Source organism: Solanum dulcamara, chromosome 3, assembly GCF_947179165.1.
Source record: "Solanum dulcamara chromosome 3, daSolDulc1.2, whole genome shotgun sequence".
In the NCBI taxonomy this organism is placed as follows: Eukaryota; Viridiplantae; Streptophyta; class Magnoliopsida; order Solanales; family Solanaceae; genus Solanum; species Solanum dulcamara.
Window position 1 is genome coordinate 56,955,146 of NC_077239.1, and position 14,481 is coordinate 56,969,626.

Here is a 14,481-nt window from a genome sequence, read left to right on the forward strand (position 1 = left end):
AGACCAAACGGATTAAGAAGCCTCCATGATCTACTACTTTGTCTTGCATCCTTGGATTGATCACTCAATTGCAGTGTTTGTGATTCCCCATGTTATAATTTTAGCCATGTTCGTTGATGATTTTCGTTTACGCTAAAATTTTGTTGTATATATAGCTTTTATGAAGATTATCTCCTTTTATATTTAGATTTTTCCTTTACTATGTAAAGGGAGAGTCTCCCTTATTTATGTTTTTCTAGTTTCTTTGTATCGAGAGGAGTCCTCTCCTTTAGGTGCATAGTTTCTAGGACCCTTTTTTGTGTGCTTGTATCGGGGATGAGCTGATTGACCTTATTAGGAATATCGGCTTATGAACCACCATAGGATTGGAGGTTAGGTTTATGCCCCCCTCCGTGTATCTTTCTATTTTTTATAATACAGCTTGGGGGTGAGCGGCTCAACCCCTGGCCGCGCATGAGAGGTGGGAGCCTCGTGTATGGTCTGTTCCCAAAAAAAAAAAAAAAAAAAAAATGTTCTCATTCAGGGACGGGGTCGGGGACGAGGGTAAGGAGAGGTAAGTGGGTTAAAGGAGCGTCTAGACTGAGAGTTGGTTCTTGGAACATTGGAACGTTAACGGGAAAATCCATAGAGCTAGTTAAAATTCTAAAGAAGAGAAAGATTATTATAGTTTGTGTCCAAGAGACCAAATGGATAGGTTCTAAAGCTAGGGAGGTAGACGGGTATAAGCTTTGGTTTTCAGGTAGATCGAAATATAGGAATGGGGTAGGCATTTTAGTAGACAATGATCTAAGGGATCAGGCAGTAGAGGTTAGGAGAGTCAACGATAGGATGATGTCGATTAAGATGGTCGTTGAAGGGAGCACATTCAACATTATTAGTGCTTATGCGCCACAAGCGGGCTAAAGAGAGGAGGATAATAGGCGCTTTTGGGAGGATTTGTACGAGTTAGTGGGAGGTATACCACCTACGGAGAAGCTTTTCGTGGAAGGGGATTTCAATAGGCACATCGGGTCTATTTCAGGAGGGTATGATGATGTGCATGGAGGCTGTGGCTACGGGGTCAGAAATGTAGGAGGCCTTTCACTTTTGGAATTCGCAAGAGCTTTTGGGTTGGTCATAGCCAATTCAAGTTTCCCAAAGAAGGAAGACCACTTGGTAACATTCCATAGTTCGGTGGCTAAGACTCAGATAGACTTTTTACTCCTGAGGAAGGTCGATAGAGGTCTGTGCAAAGACTGTAAGGTCATTCCGATAGACAACCTTACAATCCGACATAAGCTTTTGGTGATGGATTTAGGGATCAAGATGATGAGGAATAAGAGGGTCGGGGATGATCGATCTAGGATCAGATGGAGGAGTTTGACCACTGCAAATGCCCTGGAGATGGAAGAGAAGTTGAAGGCCATGGGGGCCTGGAATAGTAATGGGGATGCGATCAGTATATGGGATAGGACGGCTAGTTGTATTAGGACTATGGCAAGGGAAATGTTGGGAGTCTCGACTGGTAGTCGTAGTCGGCATCGAGGAGACTGGTGGTGGAATTGAGAAGTGAAAGAAAAGGTGGAAGCAAAGAAGATGGCGTACGCAAAGTTGATAGAAAGCATAGATGAGGTGGAGAAGTGGACGAATAGGGAACTTTATAAGATAGCGAGAAAGGAGGCGAAGTCGGCGATTTTGACGGTAAAAACAACAGCTTTTGAACGCCTTTATGCTGAACTAGAAGAGAAAGGTGGGGATAGAAAATTGTTCAGGCTAGCCAGGGCGCGGGAGAGAAGGGCACACGATGTGGACCAAGTGAAGTGCATTAAGGACGAGCATGGAAAAGTATTGGTAGACGAGACCCTCATTGAATTAGGAAGGGGACAGAAACTTTGTGTTGGGAGATTTAGAACATACAGGGAGGCGTTGAGATTTTGGGTATTGCAAGAGTATTAAGGTCGAGGAGGTTAAGAGTGTCGTTCGTAGGATGCGCTGGGGAAGAGCAACTGGACCTGACGAGATTCTTGGGGAATTTTGGAAGAGCACGAGCTCGGTAGGTTTGGAGTGGTTGACTAGGTTATTTAATATCATCTTTAAAATGGCAACGATGCCTGAAGAATGGAGGTCGAGCATAATGATCCCTCTATACAAAAATAAAGAGGATATCCAGAGTTGCAACAACTATAGAGGTATTAAGCTACTAAGCCATACTATGAAACTGTGGGAAAGAGTGGTAGAGATGATGGTGAGGAGAGACGTGTCTATTTTAGAGAACCAGTTTGGATTTATGTCGGGACGCTCAACTACAGAAGCCATCCATCTTATGAGGAGACTGGTGGAGCAGCATAGGGAGAGGAAGAGGGACTTGCATATGGTATTCATCGACCTAGAAAAGGCTTATGATAAAGTCCCAAGAGAAATACTATGGACATGTTTGGAGGCTAAAGGTATACCTATGGCATACATTAGGGTGATCAAGGACATGTACGAGGGAGCCAAAACCAGGATAAGGACAGTAGGAGGGGACTCAGAGCACTTCCCAGTGGTGATGGGGTTGCATCAAGGATCAGCTCTTATTCCTTTTTTATTTGCCTTGGTGATAGATGGATTGACGCGACAAATTTAAGGTGCGGTGCCATGGTGTATGCTTTTCGCAGATGACATAGTCCTGATCGATGAGACTTGCCGTGGAGTTAATGCTAAGCTAGAGGATTGGAGACATACCTTGGAGTCTAAAGGGTTTAAGTTGAGTAGGACAAAGACAGAGTACTTAGAGTGCAAGTTCAGTGATACACCTTAGGAGGTTGGCGTTGAAGTTAGGCTTGGTGCTCAGGCCATCCAAAAGAGAAGTAGTTGCAAGTATCTTGGGTCTATCATGCAAGGCAGCGGGGAGATTGACGATGATGTCACACATTGTATTGGGGTAGGGTGGATGAAATGGAGGCTCACTTCCGGAGTGCTATGTGACAAGAATGTGCCACCAAAACTTAAGGGCAAGTTCTACAAAGTGGTGGTTAGACCGGCTATGCTGTATGGGGCGGAGTGTTGGCCAGTTAAGACTTTTCACATTCAAAAGATGAAAGTTGCTGAGATGAGAATGTTGAGATGGATGTGTGGGCACACCAGGAGCGACAGGATTAGAAATGAGGCTATTCGGGACAAGGTAGGAGTGGCCTCGGTGGAAGACAAGATGCGGGAAATGCGACTGAGATGGTATGGACATGTGAAGAGCAGAGACACAGATGCCCCAGTGCGGAGGTGTGAGAGGCTGGCCATGGATGGTTACAAAAAAGGTAGGGGTAGGCCGAAGAAGTATTGAGGAGAGGTGATTAGACAGGACATGACGCAGTTACAGCTTACGGAGGACATGACCTTAGATAGGAGGGTGTGGAGGACCCACATTAGGGTAGAAGGCTAGTTCATAGTCTCGTATTCTTGTCTATTCATAGGCATAGTAGTGCATTATGATCTCTTGCACTTTGACTTCTGATTTCTGTTATTTCTGTTATTATTTATTACTTTCTATGCTTTGATTACTCAATTTTACCTCTGACGCTTTCATTATTTATTTAATCGTTATTTGTTATTTGTATTTATTTATTTGTATTTATTTGTTATCTATTCGTTATTTGTTTGTTGTTTTTCTCATAAAGCTTTTAATTTCCTATTCTTATCTAACATTTTTTATGCATTTATGCTTTTACTGAGCCGAGGGTCTCCAGGAAATAGCCGTCCTACCTTGGTAGGAGTAAGGTCTGCGTATATTCTACCCTCCCCAGACCCCATGTTGTGGGATTTCACTGGGTTGTTGTTGTTGTTGTTGTAAACATAATACTAAATAGGGAAAAGGGTCAAAATGCCCTTAAACTATTTAAAATGAACAAAAATGTCATCCGTTTATAGTTTAGTCCAAAAATGCCTTGCCGTTTCTACTTTGGTAAAAAATGCCATTATTATTAATATTATTTAATGGATTAAAAATGCCCATATTATTACAAAATGGGTCAAAATGTCCTTTTCTGAATATATATATATATATATATATATATTATTTTATTTTTTAAAGTTTTTTTTAATTTTTTTTTAAAAAAGAATCTTGTTCCTTATAAAAAATATTACTTTTAAGGAACTCTATTCTTGTTTTTTTTTTCAAACCACTTTAAGTAATAAAATGTAGGAAACTATTTTATTCTTCGTAATCTCATTTGATCAATTAAAAAAAGAATAATTTCATGTACTCTAAGTTTTAGCGGATAATATATGCTATATATATAAGATCATAATAAAATCATCATTAATTTTTATTCAAATAACGATAAAAAATAATTATAATAAAATAAGAAATATTTTTATTTTTTTAATTTTTTTTCTAATTAAAGTAGAATAAACATTTGCTACAACAACAACCCAGTGAAATCCCACAACGTGGGGTCTGGGGAGGATAAAGTGTACGCAGACCTGACTCCTACCAAGGTAGGACGACTGTTTCCGAAAGACCCCCGGCTCAGTAAAATCATAAAAAGAAGTCAGATAAGGATAAAAAGTTCAAAGCGATATGACAAAGCAAATAACGAAAGCAACCTAGATAAAATATAGCAATCAAAGTACAGAAAGTAATAAATAATAACAGAAATCAGACCACAAGGAATTATAGTGCACTAATACGCCTACTAAAAATTATATGCGCTAATACGCCTACTAATAAAAGAAATATTATTAGGAAAAAATTATGTTCTAAAAGAAAATAAATATTATATTTATTTGAAAAGGGACATTTTTGACCCATTAAATAACAATAAGAGCATTTGTGAACCAAAATATTGACGATAAAAATATTTTTAGATCAAACTATTTTGTGAACCAAAATATTGATGATAAAAATATTTTTAAATCAAACTATAAATAGAAGACATTTTTGTTCATTTTAAATAATTTAAGAATATTTTTAATTTTTTTTTAATTAAATAATATCATACATAATAGAGGGTTATTTCTACTAGGAGACTCAACCAAACAGCCACTATAGATATAAATAGATAAATAAAAACGAGTATAGAAATGGCATGATAATTACTACAGTCCGGAGATACCTTGAAGTAGTATTACTCCAATGGCAATAATTACATTTTTACCATACATAAATAAAATAAAAAGAATTATTCTTAAAGTTGAATTCCATAAAACCCTTTTACATTCTCTCTTAAAAGTCGCGCTTCTTCAGAAATACACCACTCGCTACCTACCAAAACCCTAAAATACACACAATATCCATAGGAGAGAGAGTGTGTGCGTGTATATGTGTGTTACTTTGTCTCTGTGAGAGAGTTGAATAAAGGAGAAGCTTAGAGGGAAAGAGCAAACCTCCCTCTCTTTCTCTCTCTACTATTTTATTCATCCAGGCACTTCAGATCACTCGTATGTTCTTTTTTCTCGTTTATTCTTCAGTTTACGTGTGTATATTGGACTGTTGGTGCTGTGGTGTGGTGTTTAGAGAGAAGGCTCTCGGTGTTGATATTTTCCCTGATTTGTTAACTTTTTGTAATTTGATAGTTTGTGAATTGAGATCGACCCGCGATGGCAGCGGCAGCGGCGGCGGCGGCGGCTCAGCCACCTGTGTCTGCTCAAGTTGTGCGTCTTCATACCATTCCCTTCTCTGATTTGTTTTTTCTAAGCGTACTTTTAGTTTTATTTATTAGTTTTTTTGCAGTATAGATGAATACTGAGTGAGTTGATTTTGTGTGACTGTAGGTGGGAAATGCATTTGTGCAGCAGTATTATCATATACTGCACCATTCACCAGGGCTGGTATTTAGGTTTTATCAGGATATAAGCAAGCTTGGTCGCCCTGAAGACGATGGCTCCATGAGCATCACCACCACAATGCAAGTAAGCCCTATGCTTCCCACCACTGTGTTCTTTTTTGGTCCCTAACTTCCACTGCTTTCAGAAACTTGCCGGCGTTGTGTCTAAGCTACTCCTTTATTTTCGTTTAGTATGACATCATTTGTATTGAGGTCTTATTTTCTTTGCCACAGGCTTTTATATATTTTTGAAGTACTTTTAACTATAAAATGTGTAACTTGTTATATTCTTTTTACACGCTGGGAATTTGTACACTATATAGATATTTTAAAAATCAGGAATTAAGCCTGAACTTTCCAGAGTCTTGTCATTGCAACTTGTGTTATTATTTCCAGTTGTCCTAGGAAAATACTGCAAAGAAGACAGAAATAAGGAGGTTGTGATGCATGATCTTGTTGCTTGTTTTTAGTTTCATACTTAAATGGTTTAACACATTGTCTGGGGCCTCCGGGCTTTATTAATGAATTTTTTTTGATAAGCAAGAAATCCGGAGGTCCAGTTGGTGCACGTTTTTTTGTTTAGGAAATACAAAAGACCACTGATCTATTGCTTTTTCCAAGAGTTCAAAAATGGATTAACGTAGTGACTTGTTTTTATTAATTAATTAAAGCAGTTTGCTTTTCTACCGTGTCTTGTTTTTCCTTGTTAAGCATTAAGGTGGCAGTACTTAAGTCTCACATTTTGTCTTGTCTAATGGCCACCGTTTAGGCTATCAATGATAAGATACTGTCACTTAACTATGCGGACTTCAGAGCAGAGATCAAGTCTGTGGATTCCCAAGAGTCCTTCAATGGGGGAGTGCACGTCCTTGTTACTGGATATTTGACTGGGAAAGACAACTTGATCCGAAATTTCTCTCAAACTTTCTTCCTGGCTCCGCAAGACCGAGGGTACTTTGTTTTGAATGACATGTTTCGATATGTGGAGATTGCTAGTCAACAAGATACTGTACAGGTTCCACAAACTGATGTGTTGGCTCCTGTTACTCCAGAGCAAAGTAATTGGACAATTGATTAAATTTTGGTTTTATAATGACCTTATTAGCAGCTGAACACTGACTTATTTGTTTGCAGTTGTTGCAGATCCCCCTCCAGCTCAGGAAAATCACATTTCTGAGCAGAGCACACCATCTGCTGAGGAAGCTAATGGGGGAGAAGTTTACAATCCTCCTGAGAATGATAATGTGCCTGTTGTGGTAGAGGAAGTGCCTGTGGCTGAGGTTGTTGATGAAGTGCAAGGTGACTCGCAAATGGTAGCTGATACTAACATCATAATTGAAGAAGTCCCAAAGAAGTCTTATGCTTCAATTGTAAGTGACCATGGGCAAAGCAGATTGAGAACTATTTCATTTTAGTTTACCTTTAATGGGTTAATTTTCCAATGTTCATTTGGTTGTGTAAATGTTGAAGCTTAACATTTGGGTGTGTTGCTCAAAGATTTTATGCCAGTGTTTGTTGAGCACTGCTCAAATAATTTGCAATGTCAATTTTTGTCTTTGGTGGTGATAATTTTAGGAAGGGCATCTGTGGAAGCTTTAAGTTGAACAGTTTGCAATGTAATTTTCAGGTCATGCATCTAAAGGAAATTGCTGCAACTTTTTCGCCTCCTCCAGCACCTTCTTCTAGGAAGATTGTGTCTAAGAATGTTGAGCAAGTGAGACAACCTCTTGCACCAGCATCAGCTGATAGCCCTGCTTCGAGCTTAGACTTTGTTGGTAATGTGAATAACCAAGAGGGAGAAGGCATGTCACTGTTCCTCAAAACTTCTAATTATTTGCCTGTTGATTTGCTTCATCGTATTTATTCTTATTGATGTCTTTGCTCTATCTGCATCCAGCAGCTGATGGACACTCCATCTACATCAAAGGTCTACCTATGAGTGCCACTGTCGCCATGCTTGAAGATGAGTTCAAGAAGTTTGGACCTATAAAGAATGGAGGCATTCAAGTCCGCAGTAACAGAGTATGTGAGCTTGCTCCAATATTTTGGCTTTTTAGGAGATACATTTACCAGTTTATAGTTGGTTCTGTGTATTTTTATAATTAATTATTGTTGGGGATGACAGCAACAGGGATTTTGTTTTGGCTTTGTGGAATTTGAGGTGGAAACTGCTGTGCAAAAAGCAATTGAGGTACTTTTCCTGTGATTTTAAGTAACTTTCATGTGATTTTCTACATAATGTTTTCCTTTATGAGTTGTACTATCTGAGAGAAGTAGTGGCTACTTGGCTAGTATTTACATTGCTTGAAGTGTTTTCGTATATGTTTTAAGAAGATGTTGTGCACATCTGTACTGCTGATTGCTGCCTATAGCTTGGAATGTTGTAATTCCTGTTGTCTTTTTGGATCTCTCTGAACATATGTGCTGTTAGGTCATTACAAATTATGGCTTGGTATGCTTAGGTCTTTTTCATTTTATTTTATTTCTCTAGTTGTATCGGAATATCCATAGGGCTTCGACCGTTATGACAAATGCAAATTCTCCTAGAGGAGGAATTGTTGTAATTGAGTGTATATTGTCTCGATGACTACGAGACATGTCAAATTCTCAAAATTAGCTAGTTTTATCTAGCTGTCAATTTGTTTTAAAAAGTGCATGGAAGTGCAACATTTTGTGCTTTGGCTAAATCGTTTGGGAAGTTCTCATGTTATTAGTTTGTTTTGGGCTAACATTTTCAAAAAGTTTTTGAAGGATCAAATTGTGAAAAAGGATGCACATAAGTTGTCACCTATTTGTCAGTTAGCAAGGTGTACCACAAAAATGGGTTAAACACCTGGTTCTGTCAATAAATTAATGTTATTTTATAAGATATGAACATCATCTAAAAGATTAATATTACTTGAACTGTATCAAAAGATTAATATTTTATTAAATAGAATAATGAGCCTGCCTATTATGATTTTTGTTTCTAATTTAGTTTAACAACTCTTGAATTTATTTTTCTAATTTAGATTAACAACTCTTGAATTTATCTAAATAGAATATACCTACCAAATAAGTAGAGAAACAAATCTAAACAAGAAAGAACTTCAAAAGTACAAAAAAAATTGGATTAAAGAATATTACAGGTACTCTCATAAAAAATAAATTAGAATAGAATGTCTGTTGAATACTTGTCTGAAAAAATAAAATAAAATAACTTTCTATCCTTTAGAATCAAATCCACTTCTAATAGCGCACATGATCTTATATTTGTAAATATTCTCACTTTGAATCTCCCATTTACTATTGCTGTAACATAGATAAAATAACAATATGACAATTATATGGATAATTTCGAGAACTAGAAAGGTTTTACTCTCGCCATTCCAATTTAGGTGGCACCGTTTGACTTGAAACTAAGTTCAAGTAAAAAAGGAAGACTTGGAATTTGTGATTCAAAACAAACCTTGGACATCACCACAAATCATTTCATTAAGGGTAAAAGATAAATTTTAAAATTAAGCTATTTCTAATTATAGAAAGGCGATATTCTTTTTGGGACAGACTAAAAAGGAAAGTGTTACATAAATTGGGATTAAGGGAGTACTAATTAGTTTGGTAAATATGAACTTTTGATGTGAGTATTCTTGATATGAGTACTAATTAATTTGTCTTTGAAGCTGAAAAATTGCTTTTGCTTCTATTCAAAACTCATTTTAGAGAATAAAGAGTTAACTTTAACAGATGAAAAAAAATGGGTGAAACACTTGCAGTACTAAAAACATGTCGAAAACTTACACTCATCAACAATTCTACTACTAGAATACTTGTGTTCTTTGATGAAATACTTCTGTCTATATTTATACTCTTCCAAGTGCAGTTTTACACTTTGAAAACCGGTGGACATATGTCGGTTTTCATAAGAAAACAAAAAAAAAACATTGGTGTAACCATTGTTTTTTTTTAAAAATATAAAGAACAATCATAATTTTTGCGCATAAGTCCAGTTTTCTTTTAATAAAGATTTTTTTTAAAAAACTCATTGACAAATCCGATGGAGTTCCTTGGTTATGTCCATCGGTTTTTCATGTTTTTTAGTAGTGTTAGTTCTGTAATAAATTTAATGTTATATTTTGTCGCCAAAAGCTTGGCCAAACCCCCTTTATTCTCTAAAATAAGTGCTGTTTAAAAACACTTTTGACATTTCAAAAGCTTGGCCAAACAAGCTTTAAAAGGCTCTTACCCAGTGTTCTGAAAGGCGCTCGCCTCTCACCAAAGGCGACATGGCGAGGCGATGGCTTGTCACCTTTTCTCTGCATGGCGAGGCGAGATAAAAAAGGCGACACAAGTCAACGAAATGGCGAGAGGCGACCAGGCGTGGTGAGTCGAGAAAGGCGCACCATTCGATTTTTTTTTAAAAAAGAACTGATTTATTAATTAAAAGAAAATTTTAGGGTTTTTTGGTTATTTTAAAATTTTAGGTTTTTTTTTGTTATTTTGGCAAACTTGCTAAGTCGCGACTCAGCTGCATGCCCGCATCAGTTTCTTTCTTCTTCTCTCGTTGTCTCACACAAGTCGACTTCTCAATTTCGTCTTTCTTCTTCAGCGATTTCTTAACAGCCAACAAGTACGTTTCTTCTGATCTTCTTCTCTTCTTCTCTTCAGATCTTTCTTTTTCTTCTTCTTCTTCACTTTTTCAGTTTCCTTCTTCTTTTTCGAACTCAACTCAAGACTCAGCATTGCTCTGCGCCTCTGCCTCTGTTTTTCTAGGCTCGGTTTTCTAGTCTCTGGTTTTTTTGGATTGAGTTCTGAGTTGCAAGCTTGCAGCAATCTGCCAATATTTTTATTTTATTTTTTAATTCTTCTATGTTTTTTTCTCTTATAATCAATTTAGTTTTATACTAATTAACATAGTATTTATTTATCCATAAATAGTTATTGAGCCCGTTTGGATGGGCTTAAAAAAAGTAACTTTTGTGTATGAAGTGTTTTAGAACTTTGAAGTGTTGAAAGTTATTTATATAAATAAGCAGTTGAGTGTTTGGATAAAAGTGCTTAAATGAGGAAAATGATGTGAATTTTAGGGTTAAAAGAATAAAAATGATAGTTTGGAATTTAATTAAAATATAAGGGATATAAAAGTAATTTCCATGGTAAAAGAAAATGACTTTAAGCACTTAGAAAAAAAAATTAGGAATCTAACTTTTCATTTTTGACTGACTTTAAGAACTTTATGGCTTAAAGTTAGCATTAGGCAAACACATCCAAAAACTAAAAAGGGGCTTTAAGTTGTTTTTGACCAACTTAAAGCCCATCCAAACGGGCTCATTAACATAGTATTTATTTGTCCATAAATAGTTATTTCAAATAGGACATCTCGGACACTAATTGATGACGAATTCGAGGAGGAGGAAGATGAGGAGCCATATGAAATGGATGTTGATCTTCAAGATTTTGATAATCTTGAAGAAGAATAGACTTTTAGAGTTCTAGTATTGTTTGTCAATTGTCTTATGAATTATCGAATCATTCAAGTTCTAGACTTTTAGTATCTACTATTAGTTTTTGAATTGAAATATTTGCTACTATATGTTATTGCTATTGAGATTTTGGATATTTATATATGCAAACTTAGACAACTTTGTAAACTTGAGGGCATATTCCCTTACACTCATATTACCTTGATTGAGGTTGATAAACTCCAACACCTTTGCCTACTTCAACTCAAGTGGAAACAAGCGGTCAAGAAAAGCAACTTTGAAATTCTCCCAACCTCTGGGACTTTCCTCAACCCTTTCAGCCTTCCATTGATGGTACCATACTTGAGAAAAACCCTTGAGTTGGTAGGCTGCCAACTCCGCCTTCTCCTCTGGAGACACCCTCATGATAGCCACAATTTTATGCACTTCATCAACAAAATATTGGGGATCCTCATCAAACTTGGACCCATAAAACTAGGGAGGGTTCAACCTTGTGATGTGTAGTTCTTTTTTCCACCCGTGGATTTGGTTGTCCCTTGGAGTAGCCTGTTCAATTTTAAAAGATAGATTTTAGACTAGGGTTAAGGATTTTAGGAGTCACTAGGTTAGAACTTTGGGCTTGTGCCCTATGCTAAGTACTTATTTTAAAATTTGGTATAAATTGGATCCTCAATTCAAAAAGGGGAGTGCCTCGCTGCTCGCCTTGTTACCTTTTGTCGCCTTTCGCCGTCCAAAACACTGCTCTTACCAACTGTTTATAGGTCTATCTAATAGAAAAAGGTAAATTTATTGTTGAATATAGTTGCAATAGACCATCGTGTCATTAACTCCAGTGTTATATTAACTCTAGTTATTGCTAAGTTGAAAATAGGCTGAATAGCCTGATGGACATCTCTACTTGTTCGGTTTTGAAGTCCCATTCCCTTGCTTCACAAAGTTTCAACTAAATACCTGAACTCGATCGAAATAGTAATTTTCTATTGAAATTGCAGCACTTTTGCTGGTATACTTATCACTGCTTTAGTGACCTTTGCTGTGTGATGCTTGTTTTTTCTGAATTTTTTCAGGTTTTGTTAGCATGTCTGATTACTTTTTGTTTCTCTATGTATCAGGCTTCTCCAATTTTAATTGGTGGACGCCAAGCTGCTGTTGAAGAGAAGAAGTCTACCAGTTCTCGAGGCAAGTTCAATTATTCTCCAATGGTAGTAATGATGACATCAACGTGATTGAAAAATAAACTATAAAGTGAAAAGGGGCAAATGCGCCCCTCAACTTTGCGATTTAGAGCGGATATATCCTTCGTTAAATATATATATCCCATTGTCTAACAGATGGTGCATATTTAGCCTTTTTGTTTACAAGCCTATATTTACTGAACTAAACTGAAGCTTAAAACTAGTTTTTTTAATTTCAAAAATGTCACGTGACTTTAAAAAATTACCTCACACATTACCTGACCCAAATGGGAAAAAAACTCAAATCCCTCTTCTACTCGGACATAAAATGGGCTTGGATGAGGTCTGGGTAAAAGAGGTAATGTTAACCCACGTGACATTTTTTATATGCACCATTATTTGACCCTTTCCCAACTAAGATATCAATTGTACATGGCTGTGGAGAGTATACTAGGGGTAGATATCCATCTGGAAGGGGTTGAAGTGAATTATCTTCCCTCTGTTTCAGGTAATCCTAGGGGTAGATATCCATCAGGAAGGGGTTCTGGATTCAGGAATGATGGAGTACGTGGGCGAGGAAACTATGGAGGCAGTGGCAGGGGCTATAATCGTGGCGATTTCAGTGGAAGAAGCGAGTTCAACAACAGAGGTGGCAATCGCGGAGGGTCGTCCAACCGTGGAGGTGATGGCTATCAGCGAACTGACAACATGGGAGGCACCAATGGGCAAATGAATCGTGGTGGTGGGATGCCGAATGGAACTGCCAAAAATATGACGCCACGGATTTCTGCTACAGCTTGAGAAGTAGTTTCGGGCAAATAAGCCAAGCTAATTTAGTAATTCTTTTTTAATTTGAAATGGTTGGATGTCGCAGGTAGAAGTTTTGTCATGAGCTGTGATATTTTCATAAGAGATCTTGCTGCATATTGTCCATTTGTCCTTTCCTTAATTTTTGCCGTTAATTGGTGTAGGTTGGATAGAAATTGACTTTTGAGTAGCTTCTGTTTTGTAGCATATTGTTCCGTAGGAAGAGATTATCCGCTCATTTTGTAAGCCACGTTGTATTTGTTGAATTATTTTTGGGCTGTCTCTTACTGGTGCCTGTTTAACTACATGTACAGCTGTGAAATGTTGTTACTTCCATTCTTCTCCTTAGGACTATAAATACACTAATTATGTTAAATTTTCTTTCGCTAAACCATTAAATATATTACATTAATAAAATTTAAACGTCCAAGCTTTGTATTTTGGTCTTATTAAGTACTCTATCATGTTATTTAAATGACTGAAACCAAAGTTTTACGTCAATAATGCTGTGCACATGAAAAATCGTAGGGTAACTAAGTTGCCCCAAAAATTGATCACGTTCAATATTTTACCTCAAATGAAATGTTAAATATGGTTGAAGTAATAATAAGCCCAACAAAGGTTGGGGGTTAATCCCACAAGGAGTACGCGTGTGTCAAGAGTGGTTGAGTAATTAATTGTAAAACTAGACTTGTTGTTTAAGGTTGAAATTTAATCAACATTTGAAATGCAAGAAAATATGACATGTTTTTGATTTTTTTAAAGGGACCGGAGTCATAGCCTCAATATCGCACATCTGCTCATGGATATAAGTATCTTGCTTACATACATGAGATTGATGATTATGATTCAATTGAAAGGTACTTACTAGAACTTTTCAACTCGAGCAAGTTAATCCTTCTGAGTTTGAATTGCTTAGATAGTCATTCAACTTGAGCTAATTGGTCATCAAAGTGTTTTTTTGTGTTTCAAAAGTCAGTTTTACTCTGCCTAATTAGTTTCAATGGTCATTTTCACTATTTTTTTAATTTTATGATGAAATTTAATAGCGTGACAAATTTAATTTTAAGAAAAAATGGTTATAACACCAATGAAGAATCTGGACTAATTTAGAATTCAATCCTACTCAAATGGTGGTTCATTCAATTTGATGAAGCTATCTATAGTAAAGTTATTTATTTTACTTACAAAGTAACAATGGATAAAAAGCCACTTAAAAAATATAATAATTTGCAATTTATACCTTTAATGTACGTG

General features: G+C 36.6%; 1 protein-coding gene across 2 annotated transcripts; it reads left to right on the forward strand.

Moving 5' to 3' along the window:
* Positions 1-5,175: 5,175 nt before the first annotated feature.
* LOC129882626 (nuclear transport factor 2-like) lies at positions 5,176-13,529 on the forward strand. Of its 2 annotated transcripts, none has more exons than XM_055957005.1 (10): positions 5,176-5,394; positions 5,530-5,607; positions 5,728-5,865; positions 6,550-6,838; positions 6,915-7,150; positions 7,408-7,582; positions 7,678-7,802; positions 7,906-7,971; positions 12,355-12,421; positions 12,926-13,529. In XM_055957005.1, exons 2-10 carry the CDS (start codon positions 5,554-5,556, stop codon positions 13,216-13,218), a joined length of 1,443 nt encoding a protein of 480 aa, XP_055812980.1. In that variant the 5' UTR covers positions 5,176-5,394; positions 5,530-5,553; the 3' UTR covers positions 13,219-13,529. The 2 variants fall into 2 exon arrangements, with proteins under 2 accessions (XP_055812980.1, XP_055812982.1); XM_055957007.1 differs by having other exon boundaries at positions 7,681-7,802.
* The last annotated feature ends 952 nt before the right edge of the window (positions 13,530-14,481 follow it).

Excerpts from the sequence above, each read along its gene's own strand:
- LOC129882626 (XM_055957005.1), top strand. The coding sequence starts at position 5,554 with ATGGCAGCGGCAGCGGCGGCGGCGGCGGCTCAGCCACCTGTGTCTGCT. Across the intron at positions 5,866-6,549 it reads GCATCACCACCACAATGCAA|GCTATCAATGATAAGATACT; the intron begins GTAAGCCCTATG and ends GCCACCGTTTAG. Across the intron at positions 7,972-12,354 it reads CTGTGCAAAAAGCAATTGAG|GCTTCTCCAATTTTAATTGG; the intron begins GTACTTTTCCTG and ends TCTATGTATCAG.